We start from the raw sequence: 17,679 nt of genomic DNA on the forward strand, positions 1-17,679 counted from the left end.
GGTTTTTGGTTGTTTGCAAAGTAAATAAGTATTGGCTTTGAAAATTCTGTTGATTGAATTCAGTCACACTCAACATTGTCTCTGAGAAGAGAGTGGCCTATGATGAGCACTAAAATTAGAAGACTGAGTCAGAAATGTCATGCTTCGTGCAGGACTGGCAGCAGGTCTGGGCTTGAGGCCTGAAGCACCACCTGCTCTGCCATCTGGATTTTGTGGCCAGTACCTGCCCCATGTTGACACATCTGTTTCAGTGTGAGAAGTAGACATGGCTGACTGGATCAGCAGGATGGGAAGGGCTCTTTTCCTCTTGCCCCTCCACCATCTCAGTACACAGCAAGTTGATTGTAATTTTAAAATAAAGGGCTAGAGAGATAGCTCAGCGGTTAAGAGTACTGCCTACCCTTGCAGAGGACCTGAATTCAGTTCCTAGCACCCACATGGTGACTGACTGACAGCTGTCCTTAACTCCAATTCCAAGGGATCCAATGCATTCTTCTGGCCTCCAAGGGCATTATACACACAGATGCACTTATATACATGTAGGGAAAACACCCAGACACATAAAATAAAATTTAAAAATAATGTTTGAAAATAAGAAATTATTTGAGAATAAAAGCTCTGAAATTAGCTCATGGAGAAATGTTTAAGTACTCTGTCAGCTGTATGTAGCAGCTAGAATTGTAAAGTCAGATAAGCCAGAAAACGATCTGAAATGTCTCCTGGGTTGAGGACCTTCTGTCCTAAGGCTGCTGGGTCTGTGGCCCAAGCAGAGTGTACATGGTTGGGTTTTTGACTTCTCATTCAGCTTCCAGAGATTTCCTTTGCATTTGGTTTAACTACATCCTTGTCCGTAGTTCCCTGCTTGTGCTGTCACTTCTCTGGTAGTAGAGGAGTCCTGCTGAGGCCAGCACTATGGATGAGATCACTAGCCTGCCTTCCCATTGTACCATAGGTCTGGGCACTGAACTGAGACATACGTGCGAATGTTCACTCGTACTTCAGCAATCCAAGGAGTCAGTCATAGGTTCATCCTCATAAGCACAATGCCTGGCAGAATTGCTTTGTGGCATGGGTGGGCTCTGACAAATCCAGACTGCGAAGTGTCTCTGAGATTAAAGTCTAGGCAGTTCATGGGCCAAGCCTCCATCGGGGTCACACACACCGAGAGGCCTCGAGAATTGGCTGTAATATTACATTAGAGATTCCGAAGCAGCTACAAGGCACGCCACTAGAGCACTGGCAAAACATTTTAATTCGGCACCAGGAGATTTGCATAATTGACCTGCTTGACTTTTCTACCTCAGATAAGCCTGGGATCCTGTTGCAGAAGTGGAGCACTGACAGGGTAAACACGGGCTAGAACCTCTGTGCTTTAGAAAATGGGGCCTCTTGTTCTGAGATTAGCAAAGAGCAACAGACAGACAGTACAGGTCCACCCAACTGTCCCTCATCCTCACTCAAGTTTTAAGGCAAAGAATTTTCACTTGGAATCACATCTCTCCCCTCCAGGTGTGAATCCTAAAGTGGCAGCAAGCTCTACTTAGATCTGAAGAACCAGAGTAGGGATTTGGCTGTGCTGACCCTGGGGGAGGGGTTTAAGTGTGTGGTGAAGTCCTGGGGTCCTGTTGGGGTGACCACCATGGTGCGTCTTCTTGTCGCTGGTCTATGGACAGCTATTTGGGTATGGAACCTCCTAAATAGCCTGGCCACCTGTTTCTGCCTTCTGTTGTGTAAGCACCTAATTCTAAAAGGTCCTGGTCTCTGTCCCAGGCCCAGTGGGGGTCAGGGCTGTTGTGATGCCCAGCCTCTGGAAGGGGCCAGTCAGGCAGTGGCTGATGGCTGTGTATGGAGCCTGGCCAGGGCTGGACAGCATGGTGTTGTGGGTGCTGATGCCTTCAACCTGGTATCTGGCTGGTGTCAGGGTCAGTGGAAGTCTGCCAGGAGCTGCCTCGGGTGGCTAGAATGTGTCCTTGCTGCAGCTTTCCTGAAAGAAACAAGGTGGTCTTTGAGTTCTTGGTCTCATAGAATGGGCCTTCCCTAGTCTGGGAGCGTGGAGAGGTATCCTGAGTTCAGCCTGTGTGGGGGAGGATTCCCCAGGGTCTAAGGATCAGAGCACTTGGGACTAGTTCCCCCAAGGAATAGAAGACAGAAGTAGCCCGTGTGCCCCAGCTCTTGGTCCTGCTGCTTCAAACAGGTGCTCTGGTGAACATGAGCTGCTTAGCCAGGCATCAGCACTTCCAGGAAGAAGAGACATGGAGCAGGCTCTGATCATATGGCTGAGTCAGGCAGCATCTCCCAACATCACAGAGGGCCTGGGGGAGAGACCTGCATAGGCTCCAGTGAGAGAACCAACCACATCCTTGTTGACAGCCTCGCAGCCATCTAATCCACACACTTGGACTGAGCTCAGTCTAAGTGGTCAGACACTCCCCTCTCCCACCACCCATCCCCCACTAATGTGTAGCTCATCCAAAGGTAAACTCTGGCTTTGCCTTCTTCTTCAGGGTAGCATAGTGACTTAAGGAGCCTATGTGGGGAAGCCCTGCCTGGGGATGCCCTAGCTTCGTCAGGTTTGTACGTAGTGACAGCCCCACACAGGCTGAGCTCAAGATACCTCTCCATGCTCCTCAGCAGCAACTAGTTAAGAACCACCAGGAGGCAGCCCATCTATGGCCACTCTCCTGCCATGCCATGAAAGCTGTTTGTTACAGAGGACCTGTTCAGGGGCTGGGGCAATCCTGGGACCTAGCAGATAGCCACCGGCCTGTGTATGTCCCACAATCCAGTGGTGACATCACAAGGTGTCCCAATGCTGTAGAATCAAGAGCAGAACTGCTCAACAGGCTGAGAGGAAGTCAGAGGGGCCCACTGACAAAATCAGAGTCTCCTGCAAGGACCCCTGTTGGCCAGATACCTACCCATGCCTTCCTCCAGCCCTGCATCAGCCGGTCGTGCTCCCCAACCACAGCTCGCCAGGTGGCAAGCTCTCGGCTCCATTCTTCTTGCTGGAACACCTCTGGAAGACAAGCGGGGCCAGTGTCACAGCTTTGTGAGTCTCTGGGGTACCATCGATGCACACCATCCCCCAAGGCCACACAATAGGCTGAGTGGGGCCCAGCTCTGATGGCTTGTCCCACTGGGGAGTCCTCTCCCTGTCCTGAGCAAGCCACAGCAGGAGTGGGGAGTCTGTGGGTTTTGTTTTTTGTTACTGTTTTGTTTGTGTTTGCGACAGGATTTTGCTTTGTAGCTCTAGTTGGCCTTGTACTTGAAGTTTTCCTATTTTCAGCCTTTCCAGTGGTGGACTTTCAAGTATGTGCCACCAGTCAGTGTCTACACACACACACACACACACACACACTGACCCTTCTGGCTGCAGCTGCTAGCATTTGCCCTCCAAGGCCCCGCAGACCTGTCCACCACATACCATTGTCACTTCCTATGTGGCAAAGGCCCTATTCCCACAGCTGTGTCCAGTGACACAGACCCCATATCTCAGGTGGGCCCATGGCTTCCTCCAGCTCCCTCTAGTAAATATAGGTGCTGAGGCTTCCAAATTGGTTTAGCTGTCACCACAGCTGGTGGCATCTGTGGGTTCTGGACATGTAACACCCCTTGCCTTTCATTCTCCATGGCCGCCTAACTAGACTTTCTCCTGGACTCTGAAAACAACCCCAAGAGCATGCAGAGATGAAGTATACCGTATCCCTGAACTACTGCTTTCGCCATCAGCTTCAGAAATAACAAGATTCTGAGCCCTTCGGATGTGGAGAACAGAACTAAAAAGGTCCCAGTGATCATTCAGAGTGCCATGCACACCCACCTGACCCTGAGCACAGTCCAGACCCCTGTAGGACGTGGGGAGAGGACCAAGTTCTTCCTCCGTGATCCTCAGAGGGCCCCCTCCATCCCATCTGATTCTGACAGCACAGGTGAGCAAGGCAGCCCCCCCCCCCAAAAAAAAAGGATAACTTCACCCTGCTACAACTTTGCTGGACTTTGAAAAACCTTGGGCTGGAGAAGGTAGCCCCCCCCCAACATGTGTATAGCAGAACGTGTTTGTAGAGAAATTTGGGTATAACATTGCTATTTTCAAAATCAAGACCTGTTCTGGATTTCTGTTCATCATGTTACCAGGGACACAGCAGCACTGTCATTAGATACTGAGGCATGAGCCTGATGCCTCTCTAGAAACTGCATAGCCATTCAGGGCTTTGCTCAGATGTGGAGAGTAAACTCGCAGTTTTCTCCAGCACTCACTAAAGGACAGTAGTTGTATTATATGTGTGTGTAAAAACAAGAACAAAATAGAGGAAGCTGCAAAGGACCTGGAAGGTGGGAAGCTGTAAGACGTGGCCACTGTCTTGGGAAGTCAAGGAATCACCTCGCAGCAAGACCTGTGATGCAACACTGATGAACCCTCTGGATGTGGGGTGCTAAGGTGCACATGGCTTCAAAGACTACCCAGCCAAGACCACCCTCCCTCTGCCCTCTGCAGAACAAAAGGTCTATGTGCTGGGTACACAGCACAGGTTCAGTGGATAGCCCATGCTGAAGGAGGAAGCCCTGCCCTTTCCACTTAAGTCCCCAGACCCCAGGCCCAGCTAAACCCTGCTGTACCCTGTTATTTACTCCAGGTATAGGATGCAGCTGTGTATTGATGCTGAGTTAGAGCCTGTATTCTTTGAGAGCCCAGAGGGCTCTAGCCCATTCCCTCAGTACCATGCACAGGAATCACCTGCAGAGGACTTGGAGCCTCTCACCCTAGCAGGTCTGACGCCTGGTATTTATAGTGATCCCCAGACCATGCTGATGCTATTGGTACAGGGTCTACATCTTGAAAAAGGTGATCTGGAGAGAGAAGAACACAGGAAAAACTATACATATCCTCAAAGGCAGAGAAGATACTGCAGCCAAGAAACAGCAGAATGCATCAAAAATTAAAACAGATGTGAGAGAAATGAAAAGCCTCAATGACATTAAGGTTTAGGAAGTACCATTTAAAAGATTTCAAGGAAGCTGAAAAGTTAGAGATGACAGGAAAGAAAAAGGTTTTAGGGGAGCAACTCAAGTCATTTGGAAGACATCCTGAACAGTAGATGGAGAATGGGGAACACAAGAGAATGTTCCAGAAATGGAGGGCAAGGGCTCCCCCATTCAGTGGGCCCTGGCGTGGTGTAAGAGGACGAAGCTGAGAAGGCATCTTCTAGAGAAGATAAAAAAGGCTTCAGGTCAAGTGCCCAGCACCAGCAAACAGTGGAAGAGCACCTCAGACGCCACAGAGTGCTGGTACTATGTGTACCCAGCCGAACTAGCACGCCAGAGATGCAGGCTCTCAAAATGTTTACTTCATGCATGCTTTCTGAAGTATGTCACAAGACATCCCCCAAGCCAGCAGCTCAAGAAAAGAGCACCACGGAAATCCAACACTTGATTCAACAGGAGGACAGACCATCTAGCCTCAAAGTGATGAGAAATCCCAAACCAGGTGTGGTGGTACATGCCTGTAATCCCAGCACTGAGGAGGCTGAGGCAAGAGGATCACCATGAGTTCGAAGCCAGTTTGGGCTGCAGAGTGAGGCATTGTCTTAAAAGTCATCTCATCATCCCTTAGTGACACCTTGGCTCTTCTAAGAGGCAGCTGATGGGAGGTTCTAAAAAATTAATAATAGGAAACCAATGTGTCTATAACAGTCAAAGACCAGCTGCTTTTGATTTAGGGTAATTAAGAACCACACAACTGCAATCAGCAGAAGTAGGATACATGGGAAATGGTACAGGACGTGTGTGTGTGTGTCTGTGTGTCTGTGTGCACGTGCACACTCAGTGGAGGCCAGAGGTCAAACCTGGGTGTCATTTCTCAGGATCCATCCACCTTGTTTTTTAAGACAATATCTCTCACTGAGACTTGGAGCTAGCTCACTGATTCGGCTGGGATGGTTAGCCAGGGATGGAGCCCCAGGGATCCACCTTTCTCCACCTGCCCAACAATAGGATTACAAGTGCATACCACTACATCTTTTTAAATTAGTATTATTATTGCATTCTATGTATTTGTGTATGTGTATGGCCACATAAATGCCATGGTGCGCATATGGAGGTCAGAGGACAACTTGCAGGAATCAGTTCTGTTTCCACTATGTGGGTCCCAGGGATCAAATTCAGGCCTTCAGTCTTGGCAACAAGCACCTTTATCTGCTGAGCCATCTCACTGGTCCCACAGTCAGTCAGCCTTTTACTTGAGTTCTAGGAGTCAAACTCAGATCTTCATACTTGCATGGTAAAAATTCCCATATGGGAAGGTGGGGGGCATGTATACTTGCTTGTGAGTAGTGTGTGGTGTGTACAAATGATGTGTAAGCAGCTATGCACGCGTGCAGTGTGTATGTAACTACATGTGTGACGTGTCTCTGTGTCTGGTACATATGCATGTAGCATGTGCAGGCATATACGCATATGGTATATGTATGCATGTGTGTAGGATGTGCATGTATGTAATGTTTGCAGAGCAGTGAAAACCTAAATCATTCTCCTCAGCACAAGGCTGAAAATCCCCAAACTGAGATGCTACCACACAAATGTCGTCAGAGACAGGCTAGTGACAGTCAGTCCCTGGAAGTGTTGCAGTCGGCATGGACAGCACTTACCACGTCTCATCACGGCAACTTGAACCTTTGAGGTCTGGTTCCCTGCTGAGGAGAGGACAGAGCAGCTGTATTCAGTGCTTTCTTTGATGGCGTCCTGAAGCCAGCTGAGCACATGGACCCTGCCATCAGGCAGCACATGGGTCTGCACAGGCACACACATCTCCAGGGCACGCCCATTCTTCTCCCAGATGAGTTGGACATCTGCTGGACCTGCAGGCACATGGGCCATTTCCATCTCTACACCCTGAATCCCCACTCAAGACTCATGGGAGCTGCTTAGCAGAGTAGGGTAAGGAGCTCCCCAAATGAAAGGGTCCCAGCAGGACTGGTAATGACTTGGGGCAGCTTCCATCTCAGTCCCTAGGTCTCCTCTGGAGGAGCTGAGCCTCTAGGTGACCACTGGGGAAGGGGGGAGCACAACCTGCCTCAGGCCTTCACTGTGGACTTTCCACTCTGACCTCAGGTGCCTTTATTCAAGGCACACTTGCATGGCCTGTGCCTTATAGAGTAAATAGTCTCACACCCCCACTTCTCATTGCACTATGAACCACCTCCAGTGGAGTACCTAGTGACAGTGTCTAGGGGTAGTGCCTTTTCTGTAAGTGGTTCTGGGCCCTGGCCCCACAGCCACAAAGCTGGAGAAACTCCAAGTACTGCCATGTCTCAGAGCATAGCTGCTCTATGTCACCATGAGGCCCAGACCTTGGCCTGACATGTTTGGAAGGGGGCTTAGGCCCGTTACCAGTGAGACCCTGGGACTACTAAGAGGGAGCAGGTGCCACCAAGTAGGGAACCCAGGCTCTGATTGGGGTTGAACTTGCAGAGTTCAACTGGGAACATCAAGCCCAGCACATCCACCCAGGGGCTTCCTGCCTCATGTGCATACAAGACCAGTGCCCGAGGAGATTAAACCAGACATGGACCACATCTACCCTAAACACCTGGGCTTTGTTGTTTGAAACAGGGTCTTATATAACCCAGGCTGGCCTATGTACCAGGGATGACTTTGAACTGGCTTTCTAGCCTCCACCTTCCCAAGTGCTAGGGTTACAGGTGTGTAGTACCATGCCCAGCTCTCTTCTGAGGTTTTAATCCTAATGAAAAGATACAGACTATAGCCAAGTGTGATCATGCACACCTGTAATCCCAGCCATACAGACTACATGGCCGGGAGTCTGGTACAGGAGGATCGCCACAAGTTTGAGGCCAGTATAGTCTGCATCCCAAGTTTCAGGCCAGCCAGGGCTACATATTGAGACTGTCTGAAACACAAAAATCAAGACTTAAGGTCACCTGTTTCAAGCACTTTCTTATCATCTAACCCATACAAGGGGGACTGTGGCTGGCTTCAACTTGTCTGACAAGCAGCAGCCTGGAAAGTAGGCAGAGATAGCCGAAGGTGGAGGGAGGGTATGGCCCCCCAAAAGGAGACTCCAGACCAGGCAGAGATTGGGCGAACCTCAGATCCTGCATACCTCAGGTGCCCAGGGCTATTCACATCTGGGAAACTGAGAGTATAGCCTGAGCCTTGTTCCCACCAGAGCCAGTGGGGACCACAGCGGGTCACCTCCCTGTCAGGGCTGACTTCTGTGTCTAGTCTGTGGGTCTCAGATTTCATCCGAGTCAGGGCTGCTGGCTATGCGAGGACAGGCTTCACACCATCTGCCATCAAGAAGACAAGGCAGGGCAGCTGTACTCTAACGTGGTTCACCCCCTGGGCCTGCCTTGGACTTTCTGAAGACAGGCCTGATGGCTTGAACCAATCCAGTAGCTCTGCAGTTGCTCTACTAGTGTGCCAGGTGTGTGCCAAGTTGAGCTGAGGTGAACTGGGCAGGCCAGGATCTTCCAGCCAGGCCCTGCCAGCTTTCTGCTGTCTTCTGGCCCTCACACAGGCAGGTCTGCCTCAATTGGGCTGAGCACTCCGTCAGCATGAATGAGGGCACCTTTTGCCCAAGGCCCTGGCTCTTAAGAACTGCCTATACTTCCTTCTGCCCTCCAAAGCCAAATAGGCTGAGGTTACCTGACCAGTGTGGTGACAACACATCAAAAGGCAGCCACTGCTTGGTCAGAATACCTCATGAGGATGGGTCTTTAGGCTCCCTAGATGCCAGCCTTGCTGGCTCGTTGGAGATGTTCAGTCAGGAAAGTGCCAGTCCAAGCTGGAAACCAAGGCAGAGCCAGAGGACTCTTAGGAAAGCTTACATGCAGAACAGCTGGCATTGTCCTCTGCTGCGGGTCAGGTGGGGAGTGGGAGTGGCCAGAGTTGGGAGAGGACCTGTACTATCCTTTGAGGATGGGATGGTGCTGGCCACAGGTCACAGGTCAGATTTTCTTTTTCTTTCTAAAGCCAGAATCATATAGCCCAGGCTGGCCATGAACTCTACATAGTCATAGATGACCTTCAGCTTATGATCCTCCTGCTTCTGCTTCCCAAGTGCTGTGGTTACATCACCAAGCTTAGAATCTATCCACCCATGTCTATCCACCCATGTCCCTGCATCACCAAGCTTAGAATCTATCCACCCGTGTCTCGTCCCTTCATCTATTCCTGCTGTACTGATGTCAGAGGACTTTCCTCTTAGGCTAAACCAAGTGTGGACACTAACTGGAGAATCCTAGAGATGAATCTGAGGCAGCAGTGAGGCACCTGGAGGGCTCCAAGGCTGTTTCTGTTAAGTAATGATTAGAAAATGTCCAGGTGGCAGGGCACACAAATGAAAGGAAGTCACCATGCTGGCAGTCACGAGCAGACTCATATAGAAATATTTAGGGAAAAAATAAGTGAAATGAAAGCATGTACTAAACGTGTCTATGTGTGTACACAGGCACACAGGAGATGCCACGGTTCTGGTGGGGCCCCAGCGGGCTAACTTGGAGGTGGAATTTGGGTGTCTAGGTAGTATGTGCATGCATGTTTGCATGTGTGGGCATACTTGTGCGCATGCAAGTTTGCACACACATGCATGTGGAGGCAGGGTCTCTCAGTGGAACCGAGTTCACTGATTCAGTCTAGCTAGCCAGCTTGCTCCAGGGACGCCCCTTTTCTACCTCTTCAGTACTGGGATTACATCCCAGCTTGCTCCAGGGATGCCCTTTTTCTACCTCTGCAGTACTAGGATTACAGGTGGGCTGCCATGCCTGCCTGCCAGGCATTTACATGTCTGCTGGGGTTCGAAACTCCAGTCCTCATACTTGCATAGTAAATGCTCTACTCTCTGAGCCATCTCCCTAACCCTGGGATTGAATTTTAAAAATTCCAATAAATGCATGAAACAAATGTTACTTTTATAACATTTAAGAGATGCTGGTCTGAAACAGGACTGAGTTGCACTTGGTGGTGCACACCTGTAATCCCAGTACTCTGGAGGTAGAGACAGGACAATTACTACAAGTTCCAGGCCAACCAGGACTACAAGGCGAGACTGTATCAAAAACAAACAGAAAACACAGAACCACAGAGCCACAGACTCTGGGGAACATTTTGAAGGTACTTGTGCTGGATAGTGCTAGTTGTCAACTTGACACACCTGGATGGAGGGAGCCTCAGTTGAGAAATTGCCTCCATTGGACTGGTCTGTAGCTATGTCTGTGGGGCATTTTCTTGATTGTTGAGTGATGTAGGAGAGCCCTGCCCATTGTGGGTGGTGCCACCCCTGGGCAGGTGGTCCTGCATTGTATAAGGAAGCAGGCTGAGCGTGGGCCAGAGCAACAAGTCAGTAAAACAGCGTTCCTCCATGGTCTGTGCTCCAGGTTCCAGCCTTGAGTTCCTACCTTGGTCTCCCTCAGTGATGAACTGTGACCCGGGAGTTGTAAGATAAAATAAACCCTTTCCTCCCCAAGTTGGTAGTAGTCAGAGTATTCTGTCACAGCAATAGAGAAGCTAACTAATACCGTGTTCTAGAGAGGATCTTTGTATGGCCGCCTGGCTGGCCACAAACTAGTGAACAAACTAATTTGTTTTTAAAAGTGTTTTGGGAAACTCAACCTGTAATCCATGGATAACTCCATCTATTTACAAGTGTGTGCATTTCTCCATACACACACACACACACACACACACACACACACACACACACCACACTGCTCTACATAAGTACATATCCATCTACTGGGGAACATAAATATACACGCCCCTCGGCATTTGCAAGGAAGTAGTTCCCGGATCCCTAAGGAGATCAAAATCCACAGATGCTCATATCCTTCATAGATAATGGTATGTTTGCATACTACACATACCATCCTGTAGACTTTGAATTATCACTAAATTCCTTATAACACCTAATAGAATGCAGACACTACATAAATAGTTGTGACACTGTTTGTTTGGGGAACAATGGCATGACAGAGCCTGTGCATGTCCAGGACAGGTACAACTTTGTGGATTTGGGTCTAGAGCTGGTGAAATCCTAGGTGTGCAACTGCCAATCTGAAGCCGAGGGCTTCCTTCTACAGAGCTGTTCAACATCTTTCATGAAACCCTGTTTATCAGCCATTCTCCGTGATGGGCACCTAGCTAGAATCCAACTTGAAGAACTAATTTTTGAGGTGATATGACCAAGGAATGAACATGAGACTCTAATATGAGTGTTTTTAAAATCCCAGTCTGCCTGCATCCACTAGCTCTGCCCTGTAGTGAGCGCAGAGACTCTGGAAGGTTTTCATGGCTAAGCTCTCGGGCAAATAATCCAGGTGGCCTAAATTGGAGCCAATCCATACCCCAAACCCCACAGACAAGAATTTTCACTGCAAAGTTTCTCAAAGACCCAAGATCTTGGTGTGAAAAGAAACAATGTGGAACATATTGGCCACAAACCTTGAACCATGACAGACTTAAGTATCTATAAATTTAAATACAGCTTGTCAAACACAAAAGATAGTCAAGAGGTACTTACATTCTGTTCAGTCTTTTTAAACTATGCCGTTCCTTCTGAGCGCAGAGATCAAAGAGAGGGAGAAGGGATATTAAAAGAGGGCTGGCCACCCCATCAATGTTGTGCCATCAGGTACTGGTGGTGGACCCAGAAGAACTGCCCAGGCACACCCCACACACTAGACCCATGGGGTTCTTTCACCCTTGTCCCTGAATACATTTGTTTCTCCCCTGGGTCACCCACCTCAAACACCCCCATGTGGTTAGTACTGCCAGCTTGACATCTAAAATCACCTAAGAGATAAGCCTCTGGGCATGCCTGTGACAGATTTCATTTAGATTGGGGTCCTGGACTGAAGGAAAAAGCAAACTGAACACCAGCATTCATCGCTTTGTTTCTTGACTGCCTCACCTTCCTCCCACCATGACTTCCCTACCATGGATTTGAATCCTTGAATCCTGAGCCAAAATAAACCCTTTCTTAAAGTTGCTTTTGTCAGGTATTGTCGCAGAAGTCACCCAACTATCCAATCCTGACAATGGAAGGGGCTAGACTGGCTGGAGTGCCCCCACCCCCGCCATGGCCTCTGTCATGTGCCCTTTGAGGGTTGGGGATGAGTAGGAGTTTCCATCTGGTGCTGCCATGACCAAGCAGACACCAACTTAACATACACAGCTTTTCCTGGCATAGAATCTGGTTACTGGACCTCATCTGACCTTCAAAGGAAGAAACTTGTCCTGACTGGGAAGGATCCTGAGACCTCAGAATGAGGTGATGACCACCAACCCACCTGTCCCCATGTGCCAGCCACTCCCTGAAAGTCTCCACTCCAGTCCCAAGCACATTCTCAAAGCTCCCCATAGCCTCAGGGTCCCCCGTTGTCAACATCCATTCTATTTCACTCAGGACAGATGAGCAGCCCAGAAACGGGCTAGAACCATGTGCATAATTTTTTCTAGAAACTTCTCTCATACTGTGGCCTCATTTCATGAGCTCCCCTGGCAGCTACGTTCCATTGGTACAGACTATTCTGAGTAGACAACACCTTGATTGGTTCTTCTCAGACTGGAGTTTAGATCAAGTATAAATATGTCTGTCATCTGTGAAAGACAAACTCAAGTTCTAAGTGGGTCAGCCCCTCTCCCTAGCTCTGACCTTCACTGTCCCCAGATACCCCATCATGCAGGTCAGGCCTGCACCTGATGGTCTTAGAAGATGATGTTCATTCACCAGCAAGAGCTTCTCACAAGTACAGACCTGGAGCAGACCCTCAGAATTAGGATGTTGGACTCTGGATCCTGGGCTACCAGAGCTCAAGAACGTCTGATGCTCTCGGCTTCCATCTGCATTTAGCAGAGTGAATCCAAGCAGCAGGCAGCTGGGACCAGGAAATGTTACAAGGCATCTAGCCCCAGAGTCCCCAGGAAGGTTGGATGGTCTTTACCACAACCTCCCAGCAAAGGAATGGAAGCAAGAAGGTCTTATGGCAAGGGGTGCTCTTCACATCCTAAATACTGGATCCTGGAATGAAAACAGGACCACTTGTTGGTAAGCCCTTGCTCTCTGCTCTCTTGACAAAGAGGTACATCACTGACCACTTGTTCCAGCCCCACCCACATGGTTGCCTACAAAGGGGCTTCATTAGTGTTGTGGTCAGGAAGGGGAAGAAGAGGCCTCTGTGATCCCTATCACCCCAATTCCTCAGCTCTCTTAAGAAGCTCCCAGTCCATTTCAAAGCTGCCAGTGCAGCCAACAGGCCAGCTGAAGGGACCCCAGACATGCAGGTGCTCAGTTTGGAGCCTTGCCTGGTAAAAGCAACTTGCTTATGCGATTAGTTAAAGGACCAGGTGGAATTAGAGGTTTTGGATTATCTGAGTGGGCCTGGGTGCATGGTGAATGTGCATTATACGTGTGTGGTATGTATGCTATGTGTGTTTATGGTAGTTGTGTATTTAGGGGTGTGCATATGCTGACTATGTTGATTGGTGCTAATGGGCGATTTGTAGTGTTCATGTATTGTGCTGTGTTGCTATATTTTATTGATGTGTGTGTTGGTTGATATACAGTATAAATGATGTTTGTGTGATGGGGTGAGTGGGTAGTGCATATATACAGTGTAGCATGAGTTGTGGTGTAGGAAATGTACTATCTGGTGAGTGTGCAGCACATGTGTGGTATGTAAGTGGTATGGAGTGTGTTGCATGTGATGCACATGTGGTGTATGTGGTATGTGTGGAATGGTTTGTGTGAAGTATGGTATGTGGGTTTGTGTGTGGTATGTGTGTGGCATGGTGTGTGTATTATGTGGTGTGGTGTGAGTGTGGTATAGTACATGGTATATGTGTAGTGTGGTATGTGAGTAGTATATGTAGTACATGGGTATATGTAGTACGTGTGGTATGTGTGTGGTATGGAACAAATTTGGTATACATGTGGCATAGTGTGGTGCAGTATGGTGTGTATGGTATGGTATGTGGTACATGTGTGCATGTGGTATGTTTGCTACGTATGTGGTATGTGGTATGGTGTATAGTATGTAGTGTGGTGTGTGGTGAGGCATATGGATGTATATGGTGCATGTGTGGTATGTCTGTGGTATGTGGTATGTGTGGTTGTATTTGGATATATAATAAATATGGTATCTGTGGTATTGTGGTGTGTGGTGTGTGTGTGTGTGTGTGTGTGTGTGTGTGTGTGATGTGATGTATGTGGTGTATGTGAGATGTGTGAGGTGTATATACACCAATCCATGGTAGTTGGCTGCAGGGTAGAAGAATAAACGGGAACCTACCAATCAGACGTCAAGACTTCTGGAAAGCAATCACAGCACTGTGCAGCGTGGGGTAGTCTAGCAACTCTTCAAGCTACTGTCCCTCATGTGCCAGGCCAGGTATGCACAGGACCTGCCAGTGCTGGCCTGCATGGACTCAGGTACAGAGGCCTGAGAAAGGCAGGGCAGACCCTGCTGCCTTTCCTGGCACTCAGTGGGAGGTGCCGAAAGCTCTGGGCCATGGCCAACACTGTCCTTCCAGTGCTTAGGGGCAGCTTACCTGCCCTGATCATGTCATCTGTCGTGTTTTAACTGCTTATTGCACCCTGGGAGTCCCTCACCTGACCCAGATGCTCTGAGTGAGAGCAGTGGCAGACAGCTAGTTCTGAGTGCAGGCCCATTTGACCTCTGCTCCACCTTCTCTGAAATAGACAGGCTCCCGAGATAGCTCAGGTCACCAGTAGAGACAGCGTGGACACCAAGACACAAGCCAAGGAACTGAAGTCTCCCTCAGGTTCTAAAAACAGCTTACCAGGCCTTTAATTAGCCATCCACAAGCCACTTACAACAATCATTATGTGAACAGCTGTTTTAGGAAGGAAAAAACCCAGGTCAAGACTCCAAACCCACCTGCCCTGGAGCAGGGTGAGGCTGCAGTTGGGCAGAGAGGCACACAATGGTCTCTGGGCTCACCTGGAACCTTCTGCCTCCTCTGCAAGAGTTCAAGGCCACATGGGCCTGTTCAGATAGGAATGTCTGCTGACCCATTTGAAACCCAGTAACCTGCTCAGGGACTGCACAAGCCCTCCATGCCTTCCCCTAACCTGTCATACCTCAGTGGGATATGGATCAGAAACGCTCTCAGATGTGGTCAGATATTTATGGAAAGAATAATGACTTTGTGAAGAAGGCAGGGTTGACCATCTGCTCAATTCACCCCCCCTTTACATCTATGTTTTACACATGTGTAAGCACCCATGTGTCAGAGGACCATGTGCCCATGCATGTGGAGGCCCGAGGTAGTTGTTGGGAATCAATTTTAATTGCTCTTTCACCTTACTCTTTGAGGCAGAATCTCTCAATCAAACCCAGAGCTCACCAGTATGGCTGGCTAGTCTTCCTAGCCAGCTTGCTCTAAGGATCACCTGTCTCCACCTTCGGAGACCAGGATTAAAGGTGGCCACCACACCCTCCTAGCATTTAGAATTAAAGGCGACCATGCCCTCCTAGCATTTACATGGGTTCCGGGTATCCGAACTACAGTCCTCAGGCTTGTATGGAAAGCACTTTAACCGTTGGGTCATCTCCCCAGCCCCTGCTCAATCCCTTCCTGAGGGGCTGGGAAAGGAACTCACCCTTCCCCACCCCCATACTTCTGCATACTTCTGGCCACCCTACAATCCTCAGCTATGGTTCCCTGACCCCTAGTGTTCCCTTAGGTCTGGCTGTGAGAGGGCTTTGGGGAAGCCTACCTTTCTGTCTTGCTCCCAGCTCTTCCATCACCTTTGTAACAAACTCCCTGCATCAAATTCCCTGTGCTGAAATACCTGGAGTGGTTTCTGTAGATTTAACAGTAAAGTCTGTCTTCTCCTAAGACCCCAATCATTCATTCTCTCTCAAGCCAGGGACTCTGTATGAGAGAAGCCCTAGCAAACAGTAACAGGTACCTGAGGACATCTTCAAAATGTAATGACTTTGGCCAGCAGCTGTCTCCATCTGCCAGTAAAGCAGCCCTAAGTCCTTTGCCATATTGGATGGACCCAACTCTGGGCCTCCCCAGCTTTCTTAAGAGTGCCCATGAAAGGCCTCCACTGTTGCACAGGACACAGTCCCCATGGAGACAGGGGCTTTTCCATCTACTCCCTGAGGTTAATACTCAGAGGATGGAGATGGCTCACCAGTTAAAAGCACTTGCTGCTCCTGTGGAAGACTCAAGTTCAGTTCCCAGCACCCATATTAGGTGGCCCACAACCTCCTCTGACTCCAGGTCTGGGTACCCTTTTCTGGCCCCCTTAGGCACTGTCATGAATGTACACACACACACACACACACACACACACACACACACACACACACACACAATCTTAAATACCTGACTGAAGATCAAGGAATTATTCAATCAAGTACCGACTTGGTCCACAGCACTGAGCAAAAGAACTGGGACTGTCGGGCATGGTGGCACACCTGGAGGCTCAGAAACCACAGGGGCTGAAGCAGGAGGCTCACTGGAGCCCAGGAGTCCAGAGACAGCTTGGGCAGCCACACAGTGAAACCCCAGCTCAAAGAAGCAGGCAGTCTCAAAGTGGAGTGTCTCCATGTTGCTCACGTTCGCAGCAACTTCTGTTCATCCTCTGCATCCTGTAGAGGGACCACCAGCTGCCAAAGGTATTTTGCATTCACAGCAGACTCAGGCCACCCACTGGCTCCTCGAACTAATTTAACAAAAATGGTGCTTTCAAGTTCTTCATACCTTTGTTTTATCTTTTGTTTGTTTTCATTTTTTGAAACAGTCTCCCTGCAGCCCCAGCTGGCCTGGAACTTGCTATGGAGACCAGTCTGACTTCCATCTCATGGAGATGGGCCTGCCTCGGTTTCCCAAGTGCTGTGATTACAGACGTACCACCATGCCCAGTCAAGTTCTTCAGAGCTTTGATAATTAAAAACAATCTTAAGATAAACTGGATTTGCTTTTCCTCCAAACGAACTCCCTTCTTCCCCTCTGTGCAGAGGCCCAAGCTACCTGGCATAGACCAGAGGCACTGGGTGCTCCCAAGCTGGTGTGGTTTTGATAAGCTACCATCTGTCAAGAGTACACATCCAACTGCCGCTCTCCACCGCATAGGGTGAAACCCTCTGCCTTATTGATTTTCTTCCTGATGTATGTATATATGTATGTATTTTTGGCATTACTGGAGTTTTGTGCATGCTAGTCAAGTGTTGTACCACTGAGCTCTCCCTATTTTATTTACTTTTTAAAATTCTAAGACAGGGTCCTGCTAAGTTGTTCAGGCTGGCCTTGAAATCCCTCTGTAGCCCAGGACGGCAATCTGCAGCCTCTGGGCCAAATCTGGCTCTCTGCTGCTGCTGTAGGTTCAGTTTCCTAGTACATAGCCATGCCTATATTATACTTGTGGTTGCTTCTACAGCATGATTGTAGACAAGCCTGAAAGATCTAACACCTGGTCCTCTACAGCAAAAAGCTGGGTGACCTCTGCTGTAGCAGAGCTTCATGCTGTAACAACAGCTTCATGCCGTAGACAGTTTACCTCAGGATCGGTGGGCCTGGAAGCACAGACAGCTGGACCTCAGGCACAGCCAGGGAAGTGGTGGGCAGTACGGGCAGAGCAAAGAGACATTAACAGACACATAGCCCCCCCCCCCCCCCCCCCCCCCC

At 49.2% G+C, this 17,679-nt stretch overlaps 1 protein-coding gene across 1 annotated transcript in view; it reads right to left on the reverse strand.

Annotated features, from left to right (window-relative positions):
• Positions 1-591: 591 nt before the first annotated feature.
• Positions 592-17,679, reverse strand: part of Sema4d (semaphorin 4D) — a 146,705-nt gene continuing 129,617 nt past the window's right edge. The window contains exons 18-20 of the mRNA XM_017803623.2: positions 6,645-6,854; positions 2,919-3,016; positions 592-1,984 (exon numbers count right to left, since the gene is read on the reverse strand). Coding sequence (XP_017659112.1) covers positions 1,958-1,984; positions 2,919-3,016; positions 6,645-6,854 — 335 coding nt within the window. The 3' untranslated portion in view covers positions 592-1,957. The remainder of the gene's footprint in view (positions 1,985-2,918; positions 3,017-6,644; positions 6,855-17,679) is intronic.

This window comes from Nannospalax galili, unplaced genomic scaffold, assembly GCF_000622305.1.
Source record: "Nannospalax galili isolate Female #2095 unplaced genomic scaffold, S.galili_v1.0 scaffold367, whole genome shotgun sequence".
In the NCBI taxonomy this organism is placed as follows: domain Eukaryota; kingdom Metazoa; phylum Chordata; class Mammalia; order Rodentia; family Spalacidae; genus Nannospalax; species Nannospalax galili.